Genomic DNA, 24972 nt, shown 5'->3' with positions numbered 1-24972 from the left:
TCATACCATATTGATTTTTTGAAAAATGAAATATGTACAGCCATGATTTAGGTCATGTAAAAATAACTGACTGGATCATCTTAGGTGTCAAGCAAATCTACCCTTTCTCTTCATTTCCCTATCATAGTTGATAGACCATGTGACAGTAGGATCATTTGTTCAGTGCTCCTTAAAGTGCCTGGAGAACAAACAAATCAACTACATTTTTTTCACTTAAAAATCATAAAAATACAGCCCAAGATACAACTTATATTTAAAAAAATAATTCTACAGATTAAGAATGCTTGCAAAAGTTAGCTAGGTTGGCCGTTGCCAAGCAATGTCTTCTGTCTTCTTAGCAACATGTCATTATGTGTAACTTTTATCCCAATAATCTTACTTTTAATATTTGCCCAAACTTACCAATGGGATAACAAAGAAATATTTGATGAAGAATATAAGTAGTAAACGTTTTCAGAAATTCCTCAGAAATAGGGAATAATTAATTCTAGGGAATACTAATCAATAGAGTAGTTTAAAATATTCGGAGGGAAGTGCTTTTAAATAAGAAGCTTCAAATCAAATGTAAATTTTAGCAAATATATCTTACTGTCCCATCTTCAACATAGGAATTTCTATACCTGACTCATATCTAAGTAATTTTGTGATCTCATTTTTATCATACTACCAAGAAGGGGCGTTCTATTGATTGACGTACTCACTGATGCTACTGAGGCTTGCCCTGTCAGAAAGACAAGACAAATGGAGTATACATGGATGTCAGTTTGGCTGAATCTAACCAAAAACGTCACTAACTACAAGTGCATCATGGGCCCTGTTCATGAAAGATTTTACTGTGACACATCAGTTTATCAAAACTTTTATTAAAGTATGTTCTTAGGGTAAATATCCTTGATGAATTAAGCAAACAAATACCGAGTACAGATTGTTTTTACACTTTTACAGAGCAAATTCCTAATAACAACCATTCTCCCCTTCACTAGGGATCTTTTATTTAGAAGTGATTTTTTTTTTCTGAAATAGAATCAAAACGGAAAATCTGAAAAAAAAATCTATCAAGATGGGGACAGAGGAAGATGGTATCACAAAGATTAAAGAAACTATAGTTCTACAATTGCCAGACACCTGTTGTCAGGTTTTATGTTAACTACATAGAATGACCATCTAATAAAGCAAGAATTTTTGAGATAGGTCTTATCCTAATAATTTTATTAACTCATCCTCAGATTCTTGGATCAAGAAATATTGTTGGAACATTCTTCTCAAAGCTATACAATGATGATAATTTCTTGCATACAACTTAATAATTTAACAAACTTGCATCACGTGTTCTGTGCTCTGGAATTAAATTTTTAGGAAACAAGTGAAAGATGCTTCTAAAATAAAATAGGAACATAAAGAAAGGAGGAATTAATGGAATGTTGACACACGATTCTATAAACACATTATTGGCGAGTATTTTTAATGACTTAGATATTGCTATAACAACATATATAGTGCAAAATCATTCATCCCACCAATTATTATGTCCAGTTTACTCAGAATTATCTACTGTGGGGATCATTAAATACCCTTCAAATTAAATTTACAAACATGATTTTGCAAAATATGACTCAGGAGAAATACACTCATTTTGGAAATAAAGGATTTATCAAGCAAGGCTAGAGTGAGTGTTTCCAGGTAAATATGTATTCAATCTATAAAGATTACCATTAAAATGGGATGGCTAATACAGTGCAATGGGGAAAAAGGTGGGTCAGGAGTCAAAAGACTTGGGTTCTACTTCCTACCCTGCATTTACTCAAAAGATAGATATATGTTTAGGCAAAGCCCTTAACCTGTTCTAGTCTTATTCTGTAAAAATGTGCATATCTAACAAACCTAATTTAGAGGGTTGAGAAGATGAAATGAATTAAATATATTTTTGATACATAAATATATCAAAACAAAATACAATACAAATCAAAATACAATTACATCTAATGCTTAGAAAATAAACACTCTAAAGATTTATTTATTTGAGAGAGAGAGAGAGAAAGCGCGAGCAGGGGGAGGGGCAGAGGGAGAGGGAGAGAGAACCTCAAGCAGACTCCACGCTGAACATGGAGCCCAACTCGGGGCTCAATCTCACGACCCTGAGATCATGACCTGAGCTGAAACCAAGAGTTGGACACTCAACCAACTGAGCCACCCAGGCACCCCCAAAATAAACACTTTAGTTCATATGTCTTTTCTCACTAAATCCAGAAATCTTCATACTTTAGTTACAAATAGAAAGCATGTGGTAGAAAAATAAAGTCCTTTAAATAGTATATCCAAAATTCGTACTCTACTCTAATGCACAAGCTATATAAACTAGGTCTAACTTCAAAATCTTTTTTAGATGCATATGAAAGTAAAATAACAACCAACCCAGAATAAAAAGCTTAGAGGAATATGTTTCAAAATTCACCCTGAAATTCATATAAGAATTCCGATCTTTTGTTCATCACAGAACTTTTTACCTTATGCCTTGATAGAATATTGAGTAGCAGTGTTTTCATACAGAGCTTCTTTAGCTTATTTTGCCATATTTGAATTTTAAACAAAAAAAGCTTGTTTTGCTATATGAAGAAAAAATATTTGCTGAAAGAGTAATTAATTAATCACCTACTGAAATACTCCTGAATGTTACACTATTAACAAGTACATATGGAGACTGAAAAACATGGGGCATTCATGCACACAGGGGAAGCATAAATAAACCCACCAAAGGAACAAGAATTCTGTATTAAAAATGCCCAGAATTGATGAAAAATGCTTAAGAACCTGGCCTAGACATTGTGAAAAACAATGAAAAGAAAATATTTTTAAAAAATGAGAAAAAAAGGTGAGAAGGTAAGGTAGCTCAGGATTGGGATGGGAGAAATAATTCAGTCTAAAAAATTCCCATATGCTCTATTAACACCAAAAATTGTTTGCAATATTACTTTTCCTCTTAACACAGGGACCTAAAAGTATGATTCTCAGTACTATAACAATGCTTTCATGAACTGTTCATAAGTGAAATAAAGCGAAGGAAAGGCAGTGTGGGGGAAGACTAACATAAACCAGATTGCAGGATCTTGTAGGAGTTAAAAATTAAATAGTGTACAAACAACTGATAGCAAAGAAGAGAAAATAAGAACTACAAAAAATTATGTGAGCTCAGCAAATTGTTCATGTTTTAATTATCCACAAAGATAATTTCTGATTTTGATTATACAAGCATTATAATTACTGATAATTGAGCCTCTCAGCTTTTAAGTGGAGGGAGACCATGCACATGGATGTGTAAAAATCAAAACCTAAAAAACAAAGTGAGTTGAATAAAGATTCTAATCTCAATTTATATCTGAATAATTTTGATGCTGCTTGGTACTATGAAGTGTTGTGGTAAGAAATCTACTTGGTAAGATGTATCCAGGATCTCGTTGCATTGAAAGAGCATATAGGATATGTAATGGTGCGGTGCTGTCCTGGTAAGCTTTGTTTCTCAAAGTCGTGAAGCCCTTTAAGAAGATTAGAAACATCCAGGATAGTTAGTACCAAGGATGGGAAGATTGATTTTTCTAGATTCCTAAAAATCACATTCATTTATGTATTTATCATGCACAAGGAAGACTCATATTAACAAAACATCTTCTAGATTATGAGCACCTTCCTTACCCAGGATACCTTAAGCCTCCAGTCACAGGAGTTCCTTCACTTGTGAAGTTGAGAGGTCATGGCCAAGAGTACATACTGTTGATTCCAGGAAGACAGCCATTCCTACAAATCACAACTAAATAAGACTAGATGCAGCACGTGTGATTTTGTGAAAGATGTAAGACACTAGAAGTACACCATCTAAAATAATGCTAAGGAGAACACTATTCTATGGAAGTCAAAAGTCTTAGAGGGAAAGGACAAAAGCAAGGATACTTGTTCTGTCTATAGACAAATGGACAGAGAGGACAATGGCAGTTACAGATGTTCAAGGAAGGCTGAAAAATGATTTAGACCGTAGGGGTAGTTGCATTAAATGATGAAAATAAATATATACTGTATAGATGAACCAAATCATTTATATCTTATAATCTTTTTAAGTTTCTTTGGTAGCTTGGATGATCCTATAAATGGGAATCCCTATAATTCTGAATATAATGTTTTGTATGAAGTACTTTTTAAGTCATAATAAGTAGCCACCAATATGGGAATTACTTATCCATAAAGAAAATAACATTTTTCTTCTAAATCCAACCTCAGGGAAAATATATTATCCCTGAGTCATATAAATATGTCATTATTTTTGTGCAGAAAGTCGTATTAAAACAATTATGGCTATTATACAATCATTACCACTATTTGGGGTAATATGCATTGGCTAGAAAAGCAGGCAACTTGAAATTATATATTCAGTTTACAGCAAAGTCTCTAATGAACACTAAATAAATCAGAATACAAATTGCAGTTAAACCTAATTGGTTTACTGTATAGGGTTTAAATTTTTTGTATCTATATTTTATCTACCTTTGCTTCTATAGATTCTATTGAAGGCAGCATGCTAGTGAACACCCCAGGGGCTCTTTCTGCTTTTAGATAAATCTGAATTTTAGTTCTGGTTCTGTCACTTACTACTTTCACTAGGGTAATTAGCTGAACTTTGTGTGTCTGATTTTGTTTTGTTTCTCTCATCTGTTATGTCAGGTCAATAGCCTCTACTTACAATTTGGTTTGGATATTAAAAGGTATTATGTAGGCAAAATATTAGTTCCTATTAAATGGAGCCTAACGATCATGATTTTTAATTTTGTTTTATTACAAGTGTGCAACGTTACACATATGAGAGGGCTTTTTTTTAAAAAAAGGTACTTTTGGATGGAAAATAATTTTCAATTAACTGATTAAGGATTTCTCCACATTTTATAATATCAATATAAAAACTTACATTTACATCATACATCTTTTTTCAGTATCCTCAATTGTCATGTGCAGCCAGAAAAGGAATAAAAAAAAAAAATCGAGATTTTTAAAATGCACATTCAAATATGTCAAACTTATTTTACTTATTTTCTAGTGTCCAGGGGTGGGGCATGAGATAAGACAGTTGGAACTTGATATTAAAGAAGTGAAACTCATGTGAATTTACACTGAGAAAACGTCATGTCTTCCAACGTGAAGTACACTAGAGCCTGGCCCAGTGCCTCTTAAATGTGTGTTGACTGGACCCCCCCCCCCAAAAAAAAGCATTGGGAAAGAGGGTAGGGATTGGTCAGGACAAGTCTATACCCAATATTGTATTCTTAAATTAATGAAGGCATATTTAAGGTTAAATTGTGAAAAATATGAGCTGCTAGTTATCACAAGCAGAAAAATACTTGAAGTAGCCGGTTATCATGAATTATTTTAGTGCCCTGGTTGATAACCTCCCTTCTTTACCATTCCCCCAGTGGGGGAATGGGACGAAAAGGAATTTTAATGGTGTACTCTGATTTTGCTTCATGACATCACTGATTACTGCACACACAGAGGCCAACTATACCGCTTCCTCTAGACTAGGTGAATGCTCTGAGCTGATATTCTCTTCTCGGTCTTTAAAGATTCTCTGAAAGCAACAAATGTTCTCACAGGTTCAAGGGAGTGGAGAGTGTGAATGACTAGAAAATTATTTTACCCTGGAACGATTCTCAATCCTGTATGTGAGTCTCTGTCGCTGTTTCAAGTGTGTTCTAAATTAATTTTCAACATTTAACATAGGAATTAATGTGTGCATATTTGTAACTTTGTGTAGAGCTGTTGCGAGGCAAGGCTGTATACATATCATGTGCTTTGAATGTGCAATTTTACTTCCCTTTCTTTTTTGACATTTTAATATACAGTGTTAGAAATAAAAAGTTAATGAAGATGACCAAAAACCAACAGAACTGACGAAAACCTCATCAGTAAGTAAACCTCCTTCCATGGAGGAAGGCACTGGAATGCACCCACCAGCTTGTCTCTACCAGCAGGTGACAAAAAGGACTAAAGCCGTGGGCCCAAAACCCCACTATCATTACTTTGCTGTTTATTTCCCCCTGGGATCTGATATGTATATTAATTTAAATATGTATCCTCAGAGAATTGAAGACTTTTTGGAAATGTTTAAGATTGGAGAGCTACTACACAATTTATGATGTTGCATTTCTTATGATGAGTCAGAGTTGAATACAAAAGGACTAAAAATATGAAAGTAGCTCATTCAAGACTCAAGACTGGGCAAAACTAAATTAAAACAGCCATACACTGCCACATTTTGCCTAATTTATTTACCTATGGTATTGGCACAAGTTGCTTTATTTCATACTTAAAAAATACAAATTCCTCTTCATCTGCTAACAAAATGAATGCTAAATGAAATATGGGACTTCTTATAGCTTCCTAAATATGAGCCACATGCTTAACCAGTGCATAAATTTTACAAATCAAATCCTTAATGTTAACTATTACAAAAGCTTGGGGTCCAGGTGCAATCTTATAGGAAATAAGACAGCATCTGCCTCCACTGCAATTAAAAAAAATGAACAGCAAATTCCTTTTGACATCTTAAGAGTAACATCACTTCAATAATCAAGCACTAAATGTTTTTTATTAATCATACTCTTAATTTAAACTTCAGATTTACTGATGTAAATACTTATAACTTTAGCCATAAGGCACAAATTCTTTCTTGCTTAAAAGTATTGTATTACTCTAAGTGGTATTTATAGTTCTGAGTGCACAGTAACTATCACATGCCTGAATATTCAAAGCTGATTCAGATTCTCAGATGTTTTAACATTGTTATGAAAATGAGAAACTGCTAAATTAAACTGGCCGGCAATGTTGCAGGCCTCTTGCTATCGTGTGATTAACTATGCCTACCCTTCCCAAGTGTGTATACAGAGTTACGGGCAGTCTCCAGTTCTAGAAACCTTTCCTAACAGTCTCCAGTCTCCCGGTTATGTTCCCAGGCAGGAGGAAGTCTCACCGGGACGGGGTGGGATTTTGAGGTGCTGCCATTCCCCACAGCGTGAGGAATTTCAGTGGCTGGGTGAAAGGCCTGTTTGGATTTCTGTGTTTTGCTTTTGCATTTTAGGGAGGGGCGAGAAATGACAGAACGGAGAGGGCTCAGTATAAGCGCCTCTCTCTCTTAGTCAGCTTTACTCAGATCACTCATAGCAGTAATCCTCTGATCACTGTTATGTGTTGGGAAAAATTAGAATTTGGCTTATTTGCCAGCCTGTCAACCACGATTCCAGTAAATTCCATCTTGAAGTCTCAGTATGACAGTGAGTCTAGACTGAGTTCTGATTAAAAGAAATCCCTGGTTATTACTTTCTGGATTAGTAACAAAAATCCTTTTAAAATCAATGAACGTAGCTCATTGTGAGGAGTCACTTAGGCTTTTAATTTGATTTACATATTAAGTAAGAATTCTGAAAATTATTTGAGGGTTCTATTCTCTAGCACCAGGTACTAATGACTGTCCTCAAAGAAATCATGTGCATGGATTAATCAAATCTAACAGTGCTCAGAATTAATGGTTTAAAATGGAGGGTTTTTTTTTTTCAAATTTATTTTATACATGCAAATTTTTTTTTTACACAGTTAGTTGCATTTTCAAATTAAGATCATTCTCATTTTCACCCATGTTCTTATCTTTAAAATTCACACTGTAAAGTAGTATGCAGATATAACACATTTCCTCATTCTCCATGGATTTATTTTTAAAGTTAAAAAAAGTGGTAATATTCTTTTTGAACTTACTTGTCTTTTGTTCGCTGGATGCTCCATGCACGTGTGTACATATAGGTGAGTGTGTGTGTGTGTGCATGTGCACACCAGAAGAAAATTAATTTTCCTTCAATTCTATTTAACACTAAAAAATGAAATTTGGACAGGGTATTCTTATAGGATTAAACATACGCCTTCTAACTAGTTAAACCAGAGGTTTGGGATTCAGATCTCTATAACCAAGACTGGAAGACTTTAAAATTATTTTAACCATGACAACCAGAATCATGTATGGAAATAAACCCATTGCATGGATTCTTTATAGGCATAATCTCAAAACTGGACTATCCAAACAAGTGTTAAAAAACAAACTTACAAAAATTTGCCATTGAGGAAAATCTCATCTCCGTTCTTCATTATGACTCCTCATTTCAAGTAAAAACTTCCCCAATATTTTGAAAAAAAAAAAAATACTCCTAAGAAAGTCATAAACACTGAAATCAGAGATGTGATTCTTGTTAAATATTAGTTTCTCTTTCTGAGGAATTATTCTCTGTTCTTGTACTTTTGACGTTAACATCATGATGGTTAGATTTGTTCAAGGGCTCAGACTCTCTGGACTCAGGTGTATGCAGTTTCTTCTTCCTTTCTTCTTCCTCCTTTTCCTTTGCAAGCAATCTGTAGTTTATAGCGTTGCCGATCAGCAGCCACACACTCGATAGGAACACAATAGCCCCACAGGCTATATACATGTATTTATACTGTCCAGTTTGATCCACCAATTTCCCTAAGAGACAGAGAACATCTTTTAAGACAGAATAATAAAACAGCTGTAAAATGATAACATTTTCCAATAAATTCTTCCACAAAATATGTACCCATTTCTTATTTAAGTTAATATTGAATGAGTTTTTAACAAAAAATATTCTAGATTATGAATTTTATGTATGCATAAAAAAGGCATATATGTATACACAGCATTATATTACCAGTATATTAAATTTATTAAAGATTATTCCCCTCAATAAAAATGTACAAAGACAAAATAGGTATATACCTTTTTGTGTGTATATTCATAAATACATGTATGTGTGAGGCATGTTTTTTGTATCTATGTGTATATAAATAGATACATTTATCTATTAACTTTTATACATTGAGAGTGCTTCATCCTTTCCATGCTTCTTTTCAATAAAAAGGAAAAAATTACATTTTTTAGGAAAGACCCAAAGGCTTATTTAAGGTTCTGACAGGGCATAATATTTACTCAATGTTTTTTCTATGCCTACCACTAGGCTAAACACTTTTTTTTTAAAGATTTTTAATTTATTTATTTGAGAGAGAGAGAGCAAGAGAGAAAGCATGAGTAGGAGAAAGGGGCGGAGGGAGAGGAAGAAGCAGACTCCCTGCTGAGTAGGAAACTCAATATGGGGCTCAATCCTAGGACCCTGGGATCCTGACCTGAGCTGAAGGCTGAGGCTTAACCGACTGAGCCACCCAGGCACCCTTAGGCTAAACACTTTTAAATGAGGTAATACCTTATTTAATCCTTACAAAATCACTATGAAGTAATTTGATCATAGTTACATAGCCAGTGAACGGCAGAATCTGGAATCTAATCAAGGTCTATCTGAATTGCAGTTTCTTTTTTAAAGATTTTATTTACTTGACGGAGAGAGACACAGCGAGAGAGGGAACACAAGCAGGGGGAACGGGAGAGGGAGAAGCAGGCTTCCCGTGGATCAGGGAGCCTGATGCGGGGCTCGATTCCAGGACTCTGGTACCATGACCTGAGCCGAAGGCAGACGCTTAACGACTGAGCCACCGAGGCGCCCCTGAATCTCAGTTTCTTTTTTTTTTATTATTATGTTATGTTAATCACCATACATTACATCATTAGTTTTTGATGTAGTGTTCCATGATTCGTTGTTTGCCCAGTGCTCCATGCAGAACGTGCCCTCTTTAATACCCATCACCAGGCTAACCCATCCTCCTACCCCCTCCCCTCTAGACCCTCAGTTTGTTTCTGAGTCTATCGTCTCTCATGGTTCATCTCCCCCTCTGATTTCCCCCACTTCACTGAATCTCAGATTCTTAACTATTCTTCAAAAGAGCTTCACCATACCTCTTGGTTAAGAGTCATATCATAACTTTTTGGGCTAATCACAACTTTTTAGTTTATCGAAATCTAAATTATTAAGGCCACACTAATCAGGAAGAAAGTATTTATTACATTTGATTATTTAGACATTTAAAAACTAGCCTGATATCATATAACCTGAAGATTTATTGACCCTTTTTTTTTTTTTAGAGAGAGTGAGTGACAGTGAGCCCTGGTAGGGGGACAGGGAGAGGGAGAGGAAGAGAGGGAATCTTAAATAGGCTCTATGCCCAGCACGGAGCCCAATGTGGGACTTGATCTCACAACCCTGATATCATGATCTGAGCCAAAACCAAGAGTTGGATGGTCAACCAACTGAGCCAGCCAGGTGCTCCGGTTCATTGACTTTTAAAAATATTTCAGTTTATACTTAATTTTGCCTCTTGCTTATACAGGCACCTAATTCTTAACAATGACAGTGTATGCAAATCCATATTATTTATTATATGCATATTTGAGGTGATTCTGATATAGGCCTGTTTCTTTAATCAGAATCTCATTCATTCTGGCTAGAATCTAGTTAGCGGCTCAGTATTAAATTCAGCTACTTGTGAAACTGCCTATTTGAACGAAGTTCTCTGTTTTAATTAGTTAAATGATGGAATAGGCTTATTTGAGTGTGCCATATACACACACATAACAAAAATGCACAATTTAAATTTCTATTCTAGCTTTAGTCAAATATTTTTATTCATACAATGATTGTTACACCTCTAAATACATACACATTAGGTCTGTGGCCCCATCAGAGTTGATACCACTTTGGGCTGCCATATAAACGTACTTTCTAAATGTCTGGGGAATTTTTTAGCATCATCAAGAAGCCAGGTATGATTTCCAGAACTAAAGCTTCAGCTCTTGTGAGTGCAGCAGTGAAAACGTGAGCTGAAAAAAAATAAAACTAGAAATGGTACTGTATCTTCCACTGCTCTGCTAACAAGAGTAGCAGCCCCAGCAAGAGTGTGAGAAGTAACCACAATGGTACTCATTTACCGAGTGCCTACCATGTGCCGGACACCATTCTATCAGTGATCAGATGCTACAGAGAAGAAGCCAGTCCAAAAGTCAAGGAGGATCAGGGAGAGCAGGAGACAGAAACAGGATGAAAAAAAATGGACTTATTATGGCTACAGCCTGAGAGCTTCAACAAGGAGCCCCAAATTGATTCCTGCCATTGTCCCTACTCGTGCAATGGTTTGGCAATATTAACACAAGAAGCACTCAAGAGCACTGAAACCGATATAAATGTTATTAATACAGGTTCTCAGCACAGGTAGGAATAGTCAAATCAGATTCCTTCCTTTTCATCCTTAGAGCCCGCCCACTATGTCTGTTGACCTGACTTAATTTTTTTTTTTAATCCCACCATCGCTGGTGAAATACAATTTTCTCTGTTGATACTAAAAATTTTGCTGCTAATGAATAGGCTTCTAAAACACATTTGGTAAAACCCATTCTGTAGGAAAAGATAGGTCAGTTGTAGTTGTCTTACGCAACAAAATCAATTAGCTGATAAATAAGACCGACTGGCTTTCGTTCTTCTTGAAAACTGTTTTGGTGCCATAGTATATCCAATATTAAAAGATATACCACCCAAAACATCTGTGCTAGATACAAAAGGACAGCCCTGGTAGATAGAAAAATTCAATAACTATGCCATTCCTGACCAAGTGAAAAAGCAAGGCAAAATGTCAATGATACCTAAAGATCAACAAATTAAATACAAATTTTCCCAACTCAAACTGATTTCTTGATGTATGGAATTGTTGAATCACCATATTGTACACCTAAAATGAATGTAACACTCTGTTAACTATACTGCAATTTTAATAAGTGATACCTTGATGTCATATAGGGAAACAGTTTAAAAACTGGAGAAATTTACGTTTAGCCTGGCAGTTACTGTAACCACTAGGGGTCAGGCCAAGAGCCTAAGTGAATACCTATGTTTAGTATTAACCAAAACAATGTCCTCGAAAAGACTGGCTCACAGAACGTTTTTAATATTTATAACATTAAAGTCTAAGACTGAACAAAGTCTTAACTTGAAAAATGCACTTACACATGTGTCGTGGTCTCCTTACTGTGTAATTTAGCACAGATATTTTCATAGGCATCATTGAAAATATTTCAGATCTTAAAATCTATAGGTAATCATTACAATTTATAAATGTGGAATATATCTGTTCAAAATGAGTTTCTTTTCCTTACTGCATTTCATATACGTATATATATATATATATGGGTATATATGTACATATATATGGGTATAAATATATACATATATTTCTGTCGGCAATATTATAAAAGTATGCTATCCTTAGGAATGCAACATATTAATATAACCAATGTACTCCCAATAAAAAAATAGATCCTGATCTTTAGTATCATTATTTTAAACTTTTGACTCATTTTAATATAAGCAGAAGAGAAATTTGTTCAATGATAAAATGAAGAAAAAGTGGAATTTTATTATTATGACACATTTTTTAGAAGCGTAAAACAATGGATATGGGTAAAAACCTGAAAATTATGTTACTAATTATCAGTCTAACTTAATTTCTTAAGTTCATAGGTCCTGACTCTGAAGGAAATTTAGGTCTAAAATCAACTATTTATGAAATTTAAAAATACATACATAATAAAACCTAAAATTAACACACCCACAGTCTTTCAGGCTATTAGTATTTATTATTACAAGCCACAACATACACTACAAAGAATGTCCTGGCTAGTTGATATTCATTTTATGCTTTTTGCTTTTCTGGATGAGAATTATTCTTACCAGCAAGAGGAGGACCAAGAAGAACGGGGCAACACTCCACCACTGTGACAAGTCCTACAGCGCTGGAAAACCTTTGAGGGCCAACCAGGTCCATGAGAGTTTCAAAGAGGACACTGCTAACACTCCCAAATCCAAGACCAAAAAATATAGCATATAACACCAGGCTTGTGTAGTCCTCTGCCAATGGGCACAAGAGATGGCACACTCCATTGAACATGACTGCAAAACTGAAGAAGTACTGGATTCGGGGGCGGATAAGTTTGGAGTTTGCAATGAGTCCTCCAGCAGGTCTAGCAAACATATCAACAAAAGCCATAATAGACAGCAAGAAAGCTGCAGAATACTCATCAATTCCTTTGTCCTTAGCATATGGAGCCAAGAATATAATGGGGGCAAAAAACCCTAGAAACATAATGACATTTCCAGATAAGTATATCAGAAATCCCCTATGCTTAAAAAGGGAGAAATCTAAATACGTATTGACTTTCTCCCATGCTGATTTCTTCTTATGGCTTTTCTTCACACCTGAATCATCCATTCTTATGCCAATCTTATTTTTAGACTTATTGGTAACTTGTTTGGGTTCAACGGGTCTCATGAGAGACCCAGCCACACAGGCATTCAACAGGATACCTCCCAAAATCAAGAAGCTTCCTTTCCAGCCAAAAGTATTAAAAAGGTACTGATTGAAAGGAGCCAATGTACTTAAGAAAACAGGGCTTCCTGCCATGGCAAGGCCATTAGCCATGGGTCGTTTCTTATAGAAGTATTTGCCAATGATCGTTAGGGCTGGTTGCAGGTTGAAGGCTAGACCTAAACCTAAAAAGAACAGAACAAAGGGAACAAAAACAGAAACACATTATGTCACTCACAAAAGGAATTACTCCTTAAAATGTACATTCAAGTGGGGAAGGCAGAACTAAAAGTGCAAAAGCAGGTAATAATTTTTGACAATTTTAAATATCATGGAATTGTGCATAAACAAAGTGGTTCTCACAACTGGACACTTGATATGTATGACAGCTTCATATTCCTTTCATGTGAAAGCAGAAAAATGAAATCAAGAACATCTACTGATGTTTCTATAATCACAGAATAGGTTGAAATTAAGATGAAATTATTAGTTCTTAGTTATAATCACTTAATACCACAGATAAATTAATCCTCTCTATTTACATAAACCTATTTACATGCATTATATTTATATACGCATATATAGAGTAGGTTCCTCCTTTGTGCGCAAGAGTGCATTTAAATGGGAACACTGTTTTTAAGAGTGGAACAGAGTGAGCAGATTAAAAAGGTTGCTGTTTATGAAAATCTTAGGTCTCTCCAGAGATATTTCTTTCAGAACTGAGCAAATAATAAACAAGAGTAATAACTTAATGCCATTAGTCAGCTCTACATCTCTCACATTCCACAGTTCATGACTATAGATGCACATGTGTGTTGACTAAAAAATAAAATTTTTGCTTTAAACATTTTATTTCAGAGATTAAAACTCATTCTTTATATGATTCAAAGGTTCCTACTATTCCTACTGATTCCAAGGGAATCCCTTGGCAGTGCTGAGTATCACTTTTGAGAGATGAATTATTTCTTATAGCTTGCCAAAGTATTACTTAGCAATAGTGATGATTAAGTTTGCTTATAAAGCACATAAAATTGATTTAGATAAGGTACCTCTCTTTCCCCTTTAACCTAGGCATTATTCTGTATTAGTTTAGGGGTTATAGAAGTAAGAATTCTGCATTTACCAATTTATGTAAATTGAGACAGTATTGCAAAGTGGTTAAGTATTTAGACTCAGGGACAACTCAGTTCTCAGTACAAATACTTACTGCAAACCTTTGATACAAATATTTTCTATGAGTAGGAGGGTCCCTAAAAGCTGACACAAAGGAACTGAGAATGTGCTTTGGAGAGTAACAGGGTAGTATGCTCTCTGATACTATCACAGCCCACACCTGTGAGACATGCAGAATAAGTGTAATTTATAAATAAGAAAACTGTCAGCCTATGGTCAGTGGCTTGTAAATGGAAGAATCCAAATTAAAACCCAGGAATTTTGTTTTGAAGTTCAAATTTCTTTACCTAATGCCACCCTCCCCTAACCCCTGGCCCCATTTGGTCACCTAGAATTTTGCCTTCGGGTGTTAATCCAATTTCTCCTTAGGAGACGGTGGCCATCTATTTCTTATTCTGGCAGGGTAAAATGAACATGAGATTTGAAATCCAAAGATCTGAATTTGCCTCGACTATTTACCTACGTACAGTGTTGAACATAACACTTAGACTTCCTGAGTTCTAATCCCCTCAACAACAACAAAAGAGGGTTCTGCCAAAGTCAAGTAAGTTCTAGAACTGTAAAATGTTACATAATGACATATGATGATAATTATATGCTAGTATTTATTTAAAAGTAACAAAATTCTGGGTACTCTGTGAAGTACTATGTATTCATTTTTTACATGAATCATTCCAGTGACTCCCAAAGTAAAGAGCTTATCATTTTCCCCATTTTAAAGACAAAGAACTGAGATATAAGGAGGCTAATGTGCTAAATTAGGTTTAAAAATTAGACTGTCTACGAAAAAGTACTGGCTGATTATGCCTTAAGAAAAATCTCTCATGGCATATTTAATGGTTGACTCTAGAAGCACCAAAGCCTTCAAGACTCAAGAATTGAAGTTAGAATAACATATAATGCTGTTGAAATTTGTGGTACAGTAATAACAAAATCATCTTTTCCATAATACATCTACTTGTGGGCCCAGCCTGACTTCTATGGTCCAATGGTCCAATGGTCCAATATAATACATAGTATTTCTGCACAAAGAAAGGACATTCTCTGCAGTAAGAAAATTCCTAGATATAAGATTCTCATTCATAATGTCAAAAGGTGTTTTACCACATCAAAAAGGAAGACAGTCATGGAAAGGTTGTAAAGAGAAAGATTTTAACATCACTATTACTTTAGGCTTTAATACATCTTATTTTTTTCATCAAATGATACAAAGTTCAAGGTTAGATTGATCTAAAATTACTTTAAAAAGAGAATATATTTACCGTTTTTCTGTGAGCCTAAGGAAACGATTCAGTTTCTTTATATATTAAAATCTAATTTTTCTAGGTGGCTCCGTGGCGCAATGGATAGCGCATTGGACTTCTAAAATCTAATTTTTCTTAAAATTTTGAGTGTAGATTTGTTTAATGCAGTTTACTGTTGAGATTAATAAAAACAGTGTTTTCCAAATGTACATATTTAGGTAGGTTTGAGTCAACAGACATTATGCATGAGGAACAACTGTAATACAATGACAGTATGACATTTAAAAACATGTATTTAGTGGCATATGAGCCTTACAGAGCCTTTAAACAATTAGAATCTTTTGTAAGGGAAAGAAAGGACGGCAATACAGAGTGCTACCACTAACCAGAACACAGACAAAAGGAATTCTGTTAGAGCTAAATCAATGCATGCAGAAAATATCACTGGCATCATTTTTAACCTATAATGAATGATAAGTCAGATACTCTAAAAAGTAATAAGTAATAAAAATAACTTTTAAAAAAAATGAAGATTTTTATATGCCGGGAAGTCTGTGTCCATAATACCATCTTAACTAGCTGATGAATAAAGGGTGAAATGGTAAAACTACATCAAAACTGTTTTCTTTTTGACATTGATATCATAGCACCTATTGTATCTGATAACTTGTTTTTTCCATTTCTTGAAATAAGTTTGATTGGCTATTCCAAGCTAGTATTTCAGTGTACTAGATGAAAATACTTTAAGATAGCATCTGATATAAAAAGTAAACTCAAAGAAAACAATACAAATTGTTCTGTTGTTTATGCTTCTTACAGAGCTTTGCAAACAATGGAAGTGTTAAGAGAATAAGCAGAAAACAAAACTTGACTTACCACAAATAAATCCCATCGTGAGGTAAAGCTCTATTACGTTGGTACTAAAAGAGGCTGTGACCATTCCCAAACAGCATAATAAACCTCCTACCATCACCACTGGTCGGCTACCATATTTATTCACCAGAACACTACTTATGGGACCTGAGATAGAGAGGAAATTAAGAAATGTTCAGTTGCTGGGTCATTTACTTATTTTTTTTTTAAGGTTTTATTTATTTATTTGACAGAGAAAGACACAGTGATAGTGGGAACATAAGCAGGCGGAGTGGGAGAGGGAGAAGCGGGCTTCCCGCCAAGCACGGAGCCCGATGCGGGGCTCGATCCCAGGACCCTGAGATCACGACCTGAGCTGAAGGCAGACGCTTAACGACTGAGCCACCCAGGCGCCCCTCATTTACTTATTTTTAACAGTTGTTAATTTTGAAAGCACATTTTAATGACAAAAGAAAAATATTAGTTCACATAGAATATAATGAAGACTTTTCAATACTTCCTAATCACTTTGATTGGTTATCTTTAACCACATATATGACAGCACATAAAATAATAAATTAGAAGTGTTTAACATATGGTTTATGACCATAACCATTCAACTTTTGATGGAAAGGTTTTCAACAGGACAGAGCTATACTATCCAAATATTTAATAAATGCAAGCAAATTTATGTAACAATCTAGAGATTATAAAAATGACTTGTCTGTGTAATAATTTTCTTTCCTAGAATAATATATTTGCACACACACATAGATCCTCTTAATTAGAGCTTAAGTTTTTTTTTCATTATACCACAGTATGATTTTTCTTTAATACCATATTTCCTTGACTCTAAGATACCAACAGTTTTCATATCTACACTTGATGTCTCTTAACCCCTGTTCATCAGGTGGTAGTCATAGATAGCAATGTAGTGATCACTGCTTATGCTTGCTTGAATTTGGTTGTTATTTCTGTCGCTTGGTTGGACAATGGCAATTCCTCACACTTCAATCAAACCATTTAAGGGCCATTTGAAGAAGGGATATGAATATGAATCCTGATCATTGTCTAAAAAATCTTCTCTTGACACATTCTGATAATGTCAAGAAAGTACCAGCATCAAAACTTACTGAATGGGTAGAGCAGCTTAGATGAAATTACCAGAGAAAAAAATGGTGGATCTCTCTTATTAAGATACGCTGCCTCACGGGCAAACAGAACAGTCTTATGTGTGAAACATGAACACTGAGAACTCGGACTCGAAAACTAATTTAGGAGAGCCAGATACTGAATGGGAAGAGGTTTTAAGAATGCTTTACTCAATTTATTTAATGTACATTTCCCAATGTGTGTGTGTGTGTGTGTATGTGTGTACATATAAAATATGCAGGAGTGATTAAAATGATTAAAATCATCTGTTTAACTATGTCTAAAAAAGCTCTTTTGGTAGTTATAAAATAAAAGTTCTAAATATTAATAAAGTGTTGTGTTTTATTTTAATCACAGCATTTTTGTTTTCTAGTGGTGCATCATAAAATAATGGTGCAACTTAACAACTGAGGTGATCTTAGATTCAGTGAAAGTCCATACTATTTTATGAGACCTGTCAATGTGTAAATAGTTTAATTTGACACTTCCTTCTTAACTTAAAATTATATTTCATCTAAAACAAGGGCCATTGCTTTGAGGGAAAAATATTACATTAGGTCAGAATTCTCAGTCCAATATTTAGCCTAGAAAAAATTTAAATGATTTTTAGTTAATACTATAACTTAAAAATTTGCTAAGTGCGATTGTACTGCATTTGAGAATTTCTACATAGATAGTATTTAAAATACTTTGAGATTCATTTGTCAATACAGCTTTATTCTTTCACACAACTATAGTTATTATTTTTATTCCTTAAATATAAGTTTGAAATAAAAACTTCATGGCCTAATATTACTCCACAGTATCTTTTGAAAACATATTGGTAAAAACACATAATTTGACAAAAAAACCCCTCAAAAATAGAATACTACTTTTGCATTTAATACCCCTCCCAAAAAAAAACTAAAAAGGGCCATATGAAAGACAGCTCTATAAAAACAACAGAGTTGGGGGAGAAAAATCAATGAAAATTGTACAAGATAATGTGAAAAGAATAGATTTCTGTCCTAATATGGTATAAACTCATATGATTTAGGAAATTTGCATTTTCATTAAAAAGCACACACCTAAATTCAAATGGCCTTTCTGAGAAACGAATTGATTAGCCTTGATTAATTATTGAACTTAAGTGTGGGTTCCTTTTCTTAAAATTATTTAACAGTTCACTTTACTTCAATTCAATTTAACTCAAATCAGTTCAATGCACTATTTCTTGAGCTTCTAGTACAAAACCAGTTGATACATGCCAAGTATAAAATAATAAAAACACAACTATAATCATCAACCCATTATAATACAGAGGGAGAAAATATCAAGTTATTTTAAGAACTGTGATGGATGCTTTGATAAATACTAGACTATCAGAATGAATCCAAAGGCATTTATCAATTACTTGGACTAAATTTTTTCAGTACCATTGATATTATATATACCATTTTCTATGTGATGCCTGGATAACTCACAAATGTACTAATTACTAAATTTTATATATGTGTTTGCCTAAATGGTGTAAATTTAAATTTGAACATAGGTGATGAATCACAACTTAATTTGCAATGTGTGGCACATAATTATATCTACAGTTCAGAATAACCACATCAAGGCTTTTTTTTCCACGACTGTGATTAAGAGTGGCCACTAAAGAAAACATTTAGAGGTGTTGATTTTTTTTTTTTTTTGAAGAGACTGATAATTTCTACTGTGGTATCAGTCAAGATGCAATGAGAGTTCTAATTTTAACAAATGATTTTACTTTAAATAATACACTTTAATTAAGTGATGATCTATTAGATAATCTATAAGGCATGTATTTACATAATTCATCTATAATCTTTTTCTAGCAAAAAAAGATATACTTTTTAAGTTGATTTGTTTAGAAATAATCAAAGCTCCTTACCCCTTAATATGAAATGCTTATAAAATGTCATATAGACTATTTCTAGTTTGTAATAGTTGTAGATCTAAGTGAAATTATGATACAGAACAAAATATACTTATTTTGTAAAGAACCTTTAAATGCTTAACATTAGCTTGAGGAGGCATCTAACACTGGATATATAACACAATGCTATCCAATACCTCTCTCTCTGCAACCTACAAGCAGCTTGGTTTATTGTATTAACAAGAAAGATGGAGTTTCAGGAAAATAAATAAATTCTCATCACATGTGATTTTTGTTAAACATGAGCTAGCCTCACAGGTGTCCCTTGTTGATGAATCTTAGGCCTAATTATATCCTGAGGTCATTTATTCATTTATCTATTAATTCAATCAGGATGGAAGCTTTTACTCAGCATATGTTTTTCAAGTAATCATGATGTTTAATCATTAGTTAAGTCAAAAAAGAAAATTCTTTACCTGCCGAGAGTTACATCTGAGCCCATATCTAAATAGAGCAAAGGTGTACTGTTCATCCGAATGCTTTGTTCTATTTGTTTGTAGAGAGGTTAAAAAAAATGATGTGCAAGAATAATATTGTCTTATTTCCAAAAACGTTCACGCAAGTATCAGACTATATCTGAACCAGACTGATCTACCTACTGATTTCTTCTGCTGAGCTTTCCAAACTATCTCAGAATTTTTGGTGTCAAGTTTAAGAGTCACTTTCACGCTAGCTGTGAAGCTGTAAAGGAGGACTTCGTCAGAGAGCAGGGGAAGGATCACAATGTTGTTACCCATACTTCAGCTGCTTCTTTGTTTTCTGAAAGCTACTTCTGTCTTTTAATGGCTGTGGCTCCAATAACACTTATTCTGTTAAAGAAGCTTATGTGTGTTCTTATAAATTATAGAGAGTGTTTGCCCATTCTTAGAACTCCTGTTGCACTTATAGTTGGTCACACACACACACCCCACAACACTTATTAATCCTCTATTTCATTTGTTTGAGTCTTGTTCCTACATCCTATTCTAAGCTCTGGGATGGTAGTTGCCATATAGACTGTTATTATTCTTATTCATTAATTTATTGAGTTATTACTCTTTGCAGGCAGTGTGCTAAGAACTGTGCATGCATATTGCATATGATTTTCATGGCAATCTGATAATTATAGCAATGTAACAGTTGATAAAACTGAGACATGCAAACGGTTGATAACTTGTTCAAGGTCACAACAATATAAGCGGTAGAATGTGGATAGGAGCCCAGAGTCATCTGATTATAAAACTTGTACTTTTCACTACTGTGCAGAAAAGAATTAACATATCAGGTATGAGGCTTCCATCCTCAGAAAGGCCTGATTGCAAGGCTGGCTTTTGGCTGGCACCTGGGAACTTGGGGTTTCAGAAGTGTTTCCACTATTCCCTAACTGATAAGAGTGGCTCACTGTGCCTAAACCGTTTCACAAACATTGTGGTTTATGCTGAACATCTGCCTTCCTTCCCAGAGTGTGGACTTTTAGGCATGCAAGACAGAGAATGCCTATATGGCCAGCAACCCAACAGAAACCTTAAGCACTTGAGTCTCTAATGAGCTTCCTGATAGACAACACTTCAGCTACGTTGTCACAACTGGTTGCTGGATTAAGTCTATCCTTTGTGATTCCATTCGGAGTGGACTCTTGGAACTTTGCATCTGGTTTCTCCTGTACTCTGATCCATGTGCTTTTCCCATTCCTGATATTGTTTTGCATTCTTTCATTGTAATAAATCATAGTCATGAAAAAGACATTGTTGAGTCCTGTGAATCTTCCCAGTGAATCATGAAACCTGAAAGCGGTCTTGAAATATCTCTTCTAATTTCGAGTTTTGCATATAGTTATAAGCAAGTGATTTTTTTTGTTAAATATTTTAAAAATGTATGACCAACAATATATATGAACTGGTCTATTCCTTTGTATACTGTTATTCTGTTCTGTAAACAAGAATTCATAGTGCTTGTTTTTCTTTTGTATATGGCATGAATACATGAAAAATGCTGTGAGAAAATTTGGAGAATATGTTATGTAATGAACATTTCATAAAATATATTTGATCAATCTAAAAACATGAACTGGAATTGACTATCAATTTGAGGTATATAAAAATTTTATGCATAGCATAAACACTAACAGAAGAAATGATAAACTGCTATAATTTATTTTTCTTTTGCTTTATTTCAAATTTGTATACGTGGTATCCTGTCAAATCAAATGATAAAAAGCACTAGTGCAGGACTGGGAAAAAGTTGTTTGCAATTAGAGAAATTTATCTGTGTTTACTACTGTAGTATTTTTCTCCCTGACAGGGGCTTTCAAAATTTGAAAGATTTTTCAAAGAGATTTTTTGAATTAAAAAACTTGCTATTTTAATTTGGCTAGAGGATGGGATCCTCTTCATTAACTACTTGTTTGCCTGAGGTTTATCCCTGAACTGAAGCTGTATTAAAAATTCACCTGGTTTCTCTCTCCATGTGATCTCTTTTCACTTAAGGTCAATGAAAAACATGAGGGGAGAATCCCTAATAATTGGGAAGCAGCTATTACATTTGCCTTTCTTTACAAAGGATGGAGATATAAATGATATCCAGGTAAATCATCTTCAGTTAGCATGTTGCTCAATGATGATTGTGCCAGTTTGATATACGAGAGCTCATCCAGCGCTTCTAAGAGATGAATCTTTATGGCAGACACTCATAGTTTATTCACTCAGCATTCAACTAGTATTTCAAATTTTAAGTATATAAAGGTTTTGAATGAATGGTTTGAGTAGTTGTAGAAATCAAGAAAGGGGTTGATTAATATGCTGGGTATACCTGATGCACAACAGAGACAGAAGGGGATTGGAGGGTGGCATGGTCTATAAACTCATCCTTGCATTTGCTGTTCCATTTGAAATCTTCTCCCCTTTATATATAAATGGCTTATTTTTCTCATACTCAGGTCTCTGCAGATATATCAGCTTCTCAGAGAGACTTCTCACCATTCCAGTAGATAAATCTACCAAACCTTAATACGGTACTAAATGCTATTTTAAAATACACCTAAACATCAATAGCTCATTTTCCACACCTTCTATATTAAACATTTTTCTTTCTTCATGTATCTCAATACCTGTCTGTCATCGGTGGGGTTGTGAGAAAAGTTCTATAGTTTTATTTTAATGGGAAGATGGTTATTTTTATGTTCCCTCATCTTTTCCTCTCTCTACATAAATTTCTGCATTTCTGTATTCATTTGTATGGGGGGAGGGGGCAGTAAACAAATTGACATCTTATCAAAATCCTTTACTACATATCAAAGGGTTCAGAAGTGGGCATTCTGTGCCCATGGACAGAAATGCCAAACAACTTCGTTGGTGTCTATAGGTTACATTATTCCCAACCAGGAAAGACATTTTTACTTCTTTAAGGCTGGCACAATGGCTACATAAAACAAAAAACCAAAAAAAAAAAAAAAAACATTTCTCTAGGACTCGGCACATTTCTAAACTCTTCACATATACAATCACATGTAATCTTTATAATCTCTCTAAAAGTTGCCAGTATTTCTTCATTCCCATTTTAATACATAAGAAAACTGACATGCAAATCACAGCTTGTAAGGATTGCTCAAGCACTCTGCTATGACTCCCTGGGCCAGAGCATGCCTCGCACTCCTGTGAAGTGTCATTTTTCCTGGGAGAAGTGATTGCATCTCTTTTACATGTATGATGCGCATTTCTTCAAAATAAAAATTCATATTTAATTTATGTTATGCAATATTTATACTTTATATTGCCTGCTCTTTGAAATAATTTTTAAGAAGGCAGAAAAAGTAAGACTATATTGCAGAAACTGCTGGTTCCCTCCCCAAGAGACATGCCCCCTTCCTTTTTCCTAAATGAATCCTGATTTTGTTTTATACTTAATCACTTCTGTGACACCCCAGGCCTAACTTTTGGGAGTGAATCATAAGTACTGTAAGCCAATCATGATAAGACATGAGCATTTTGGGGCAATTTATATAGGGTAAAATTTTCTGGGGGCTTCTGGGAAAGGATGCCCTTATAAAGCAATAAAATGCCTCTGTATGTTTTCAAGAGAATGTGATGTCTTGAGGTGCCACAGTCATCTTTCTACTATGAAGGGTGCTTGAAGATAAGGCAGATGTTTAAGCCACTGATTAGATCAAAGAGACAATAAAATCAACCAAACCAGAAGCTACTACCTACAGACTTCTTGTGATATGACATCATAAAACTTAAGTAGTGGTTAGTTTACCAATGGACACTGGATTTTTGCCTGGTTGCAGTCTAAGACATCCTAATATAGTAATAGAAAAAACTCAATTCCTATTAAAAATTTCATAAAATCTGTTAATATTAGCTCACACTAAAAAGCTGTTAACATTGGCTAAATACCCTCTTTTCCTCTTAAGCTTGTAAGGTTACTTAGTTTCACAGAATTATCTGGGTGTGATCTAACTGCAGAACATTTAAAGTGATTCTGATATTTTTCCAATTTGTTATACTCAATTAAATGTTATAATAATTTAACCTCAATAGAATTTTTGAAATGTGGATATGTAATTCATAATGGATCTTAAAATATACATATTTCCATTAGGAAAATTCAATTTGTAAACTGATGGTTCATACCTGTCTTAGGCAACTAATTAGCAATATGACCATTTCTAAAGCATGCTAAAATATATTTCTGTTTATGGGTATTTTTCTCTCATAACTCTTATTGTACATAGAATATTACATGAAGTCCTATGAAATTTTATATTCTTTCCCTCTATCTATTCTTCAAAATTGTTTCAAAAACCATTATCATAACGCATTCCATGAACCCATCTGTCTAATATAATCCTTTAACCTTCTGGCTGCTATACTATTGTTCCTATCTCTTGAGTTAGTATTAATACTCTACTTTGTGACATATTTGCATATTTGTATTAATCACTAGAATTTCATCTCTTGGAGGGTAAAGGCATATTGTTACTCATTTATAATTTACTTAGCTTAAGACAAATTATTTTATATAGTAAATAGTAATTATTTTCTATTTAATTAGATTAAATTATTTTCTAAGTTGCTTTAAGGATTGTCATGCGATGCCATCATCACTTCATTGGAATGATATCAGTATTTATTATAGCAGACAAGGTTTTAAAGAGGATATATAATCTACTGGGTTCCTTTTTCTCCTTCTCTAAATCATATATAAAACAAAAAATACAACACATATGCCAGGTTAAAGATCATTTTAGTCATGTACATGATCTCTACTCATTTTAACTCTTCTCTTTAAAAGTGCCTT

The 24972-nt window shown here is 34.2% G+C and overlaps 1 protein-coding gene across 6 annotated transcripts in view; it reads right to left on the bottom strand.

The window, feature by feature from the left end:
- Positions 1 to 843: 843 nt before the first annotated feature.
- Positions 844 to 24972, bottom strand: part of SLC16A7 (solute carrier family 16 member 7) — a 155484-nt gene continuing 131355 nt past the window's right edge. For all 6 annotated transcript variants that reach the window (XM_081821973.1, XM_006728632.3, XM_081821976.1 and 3 more), the window contains 3 exons: positions 16626 to 16769; positions 12699 to 13517; positions 844 to 8539 (listed from right to left, as the gene is read on the bottom strand). In XM_081821973.1, the coding sequence (XP_081678099.1) occupies positions 8271 to 8539; positions 12699 to 13517; positions 16626 to 16769 (1232 nt within the window). In that variant the 3' untranslated portion in view covers positions 844 to 8270. The remainder of the gene's footprint in view (positions 8540 to 12698; positions 13518 to 16625; positions 16770 to 24972) is intronic.

This window comes from Leptonychotes weddellii, chromosome 5, assembly GCF_054177405.1.
Source record: "Leptonychotes weddellii isolate Sample4059 chromosome 5, ASM5417740v2, whole genome shotgun sequence".
Classification (NCBI taxonomy): domain Eukaryota; kingdom Metazoa; phylum Chordata; class Mammalia; order Carnivora; family Phocidae; genus Leptonychotes; species Leptonychotes weddellii.
The sequence above is the reverse complement of the archived record's forward strand: the minus strand, read 5'-3'. Positions and strand labels throughout refer to the sequence as shown.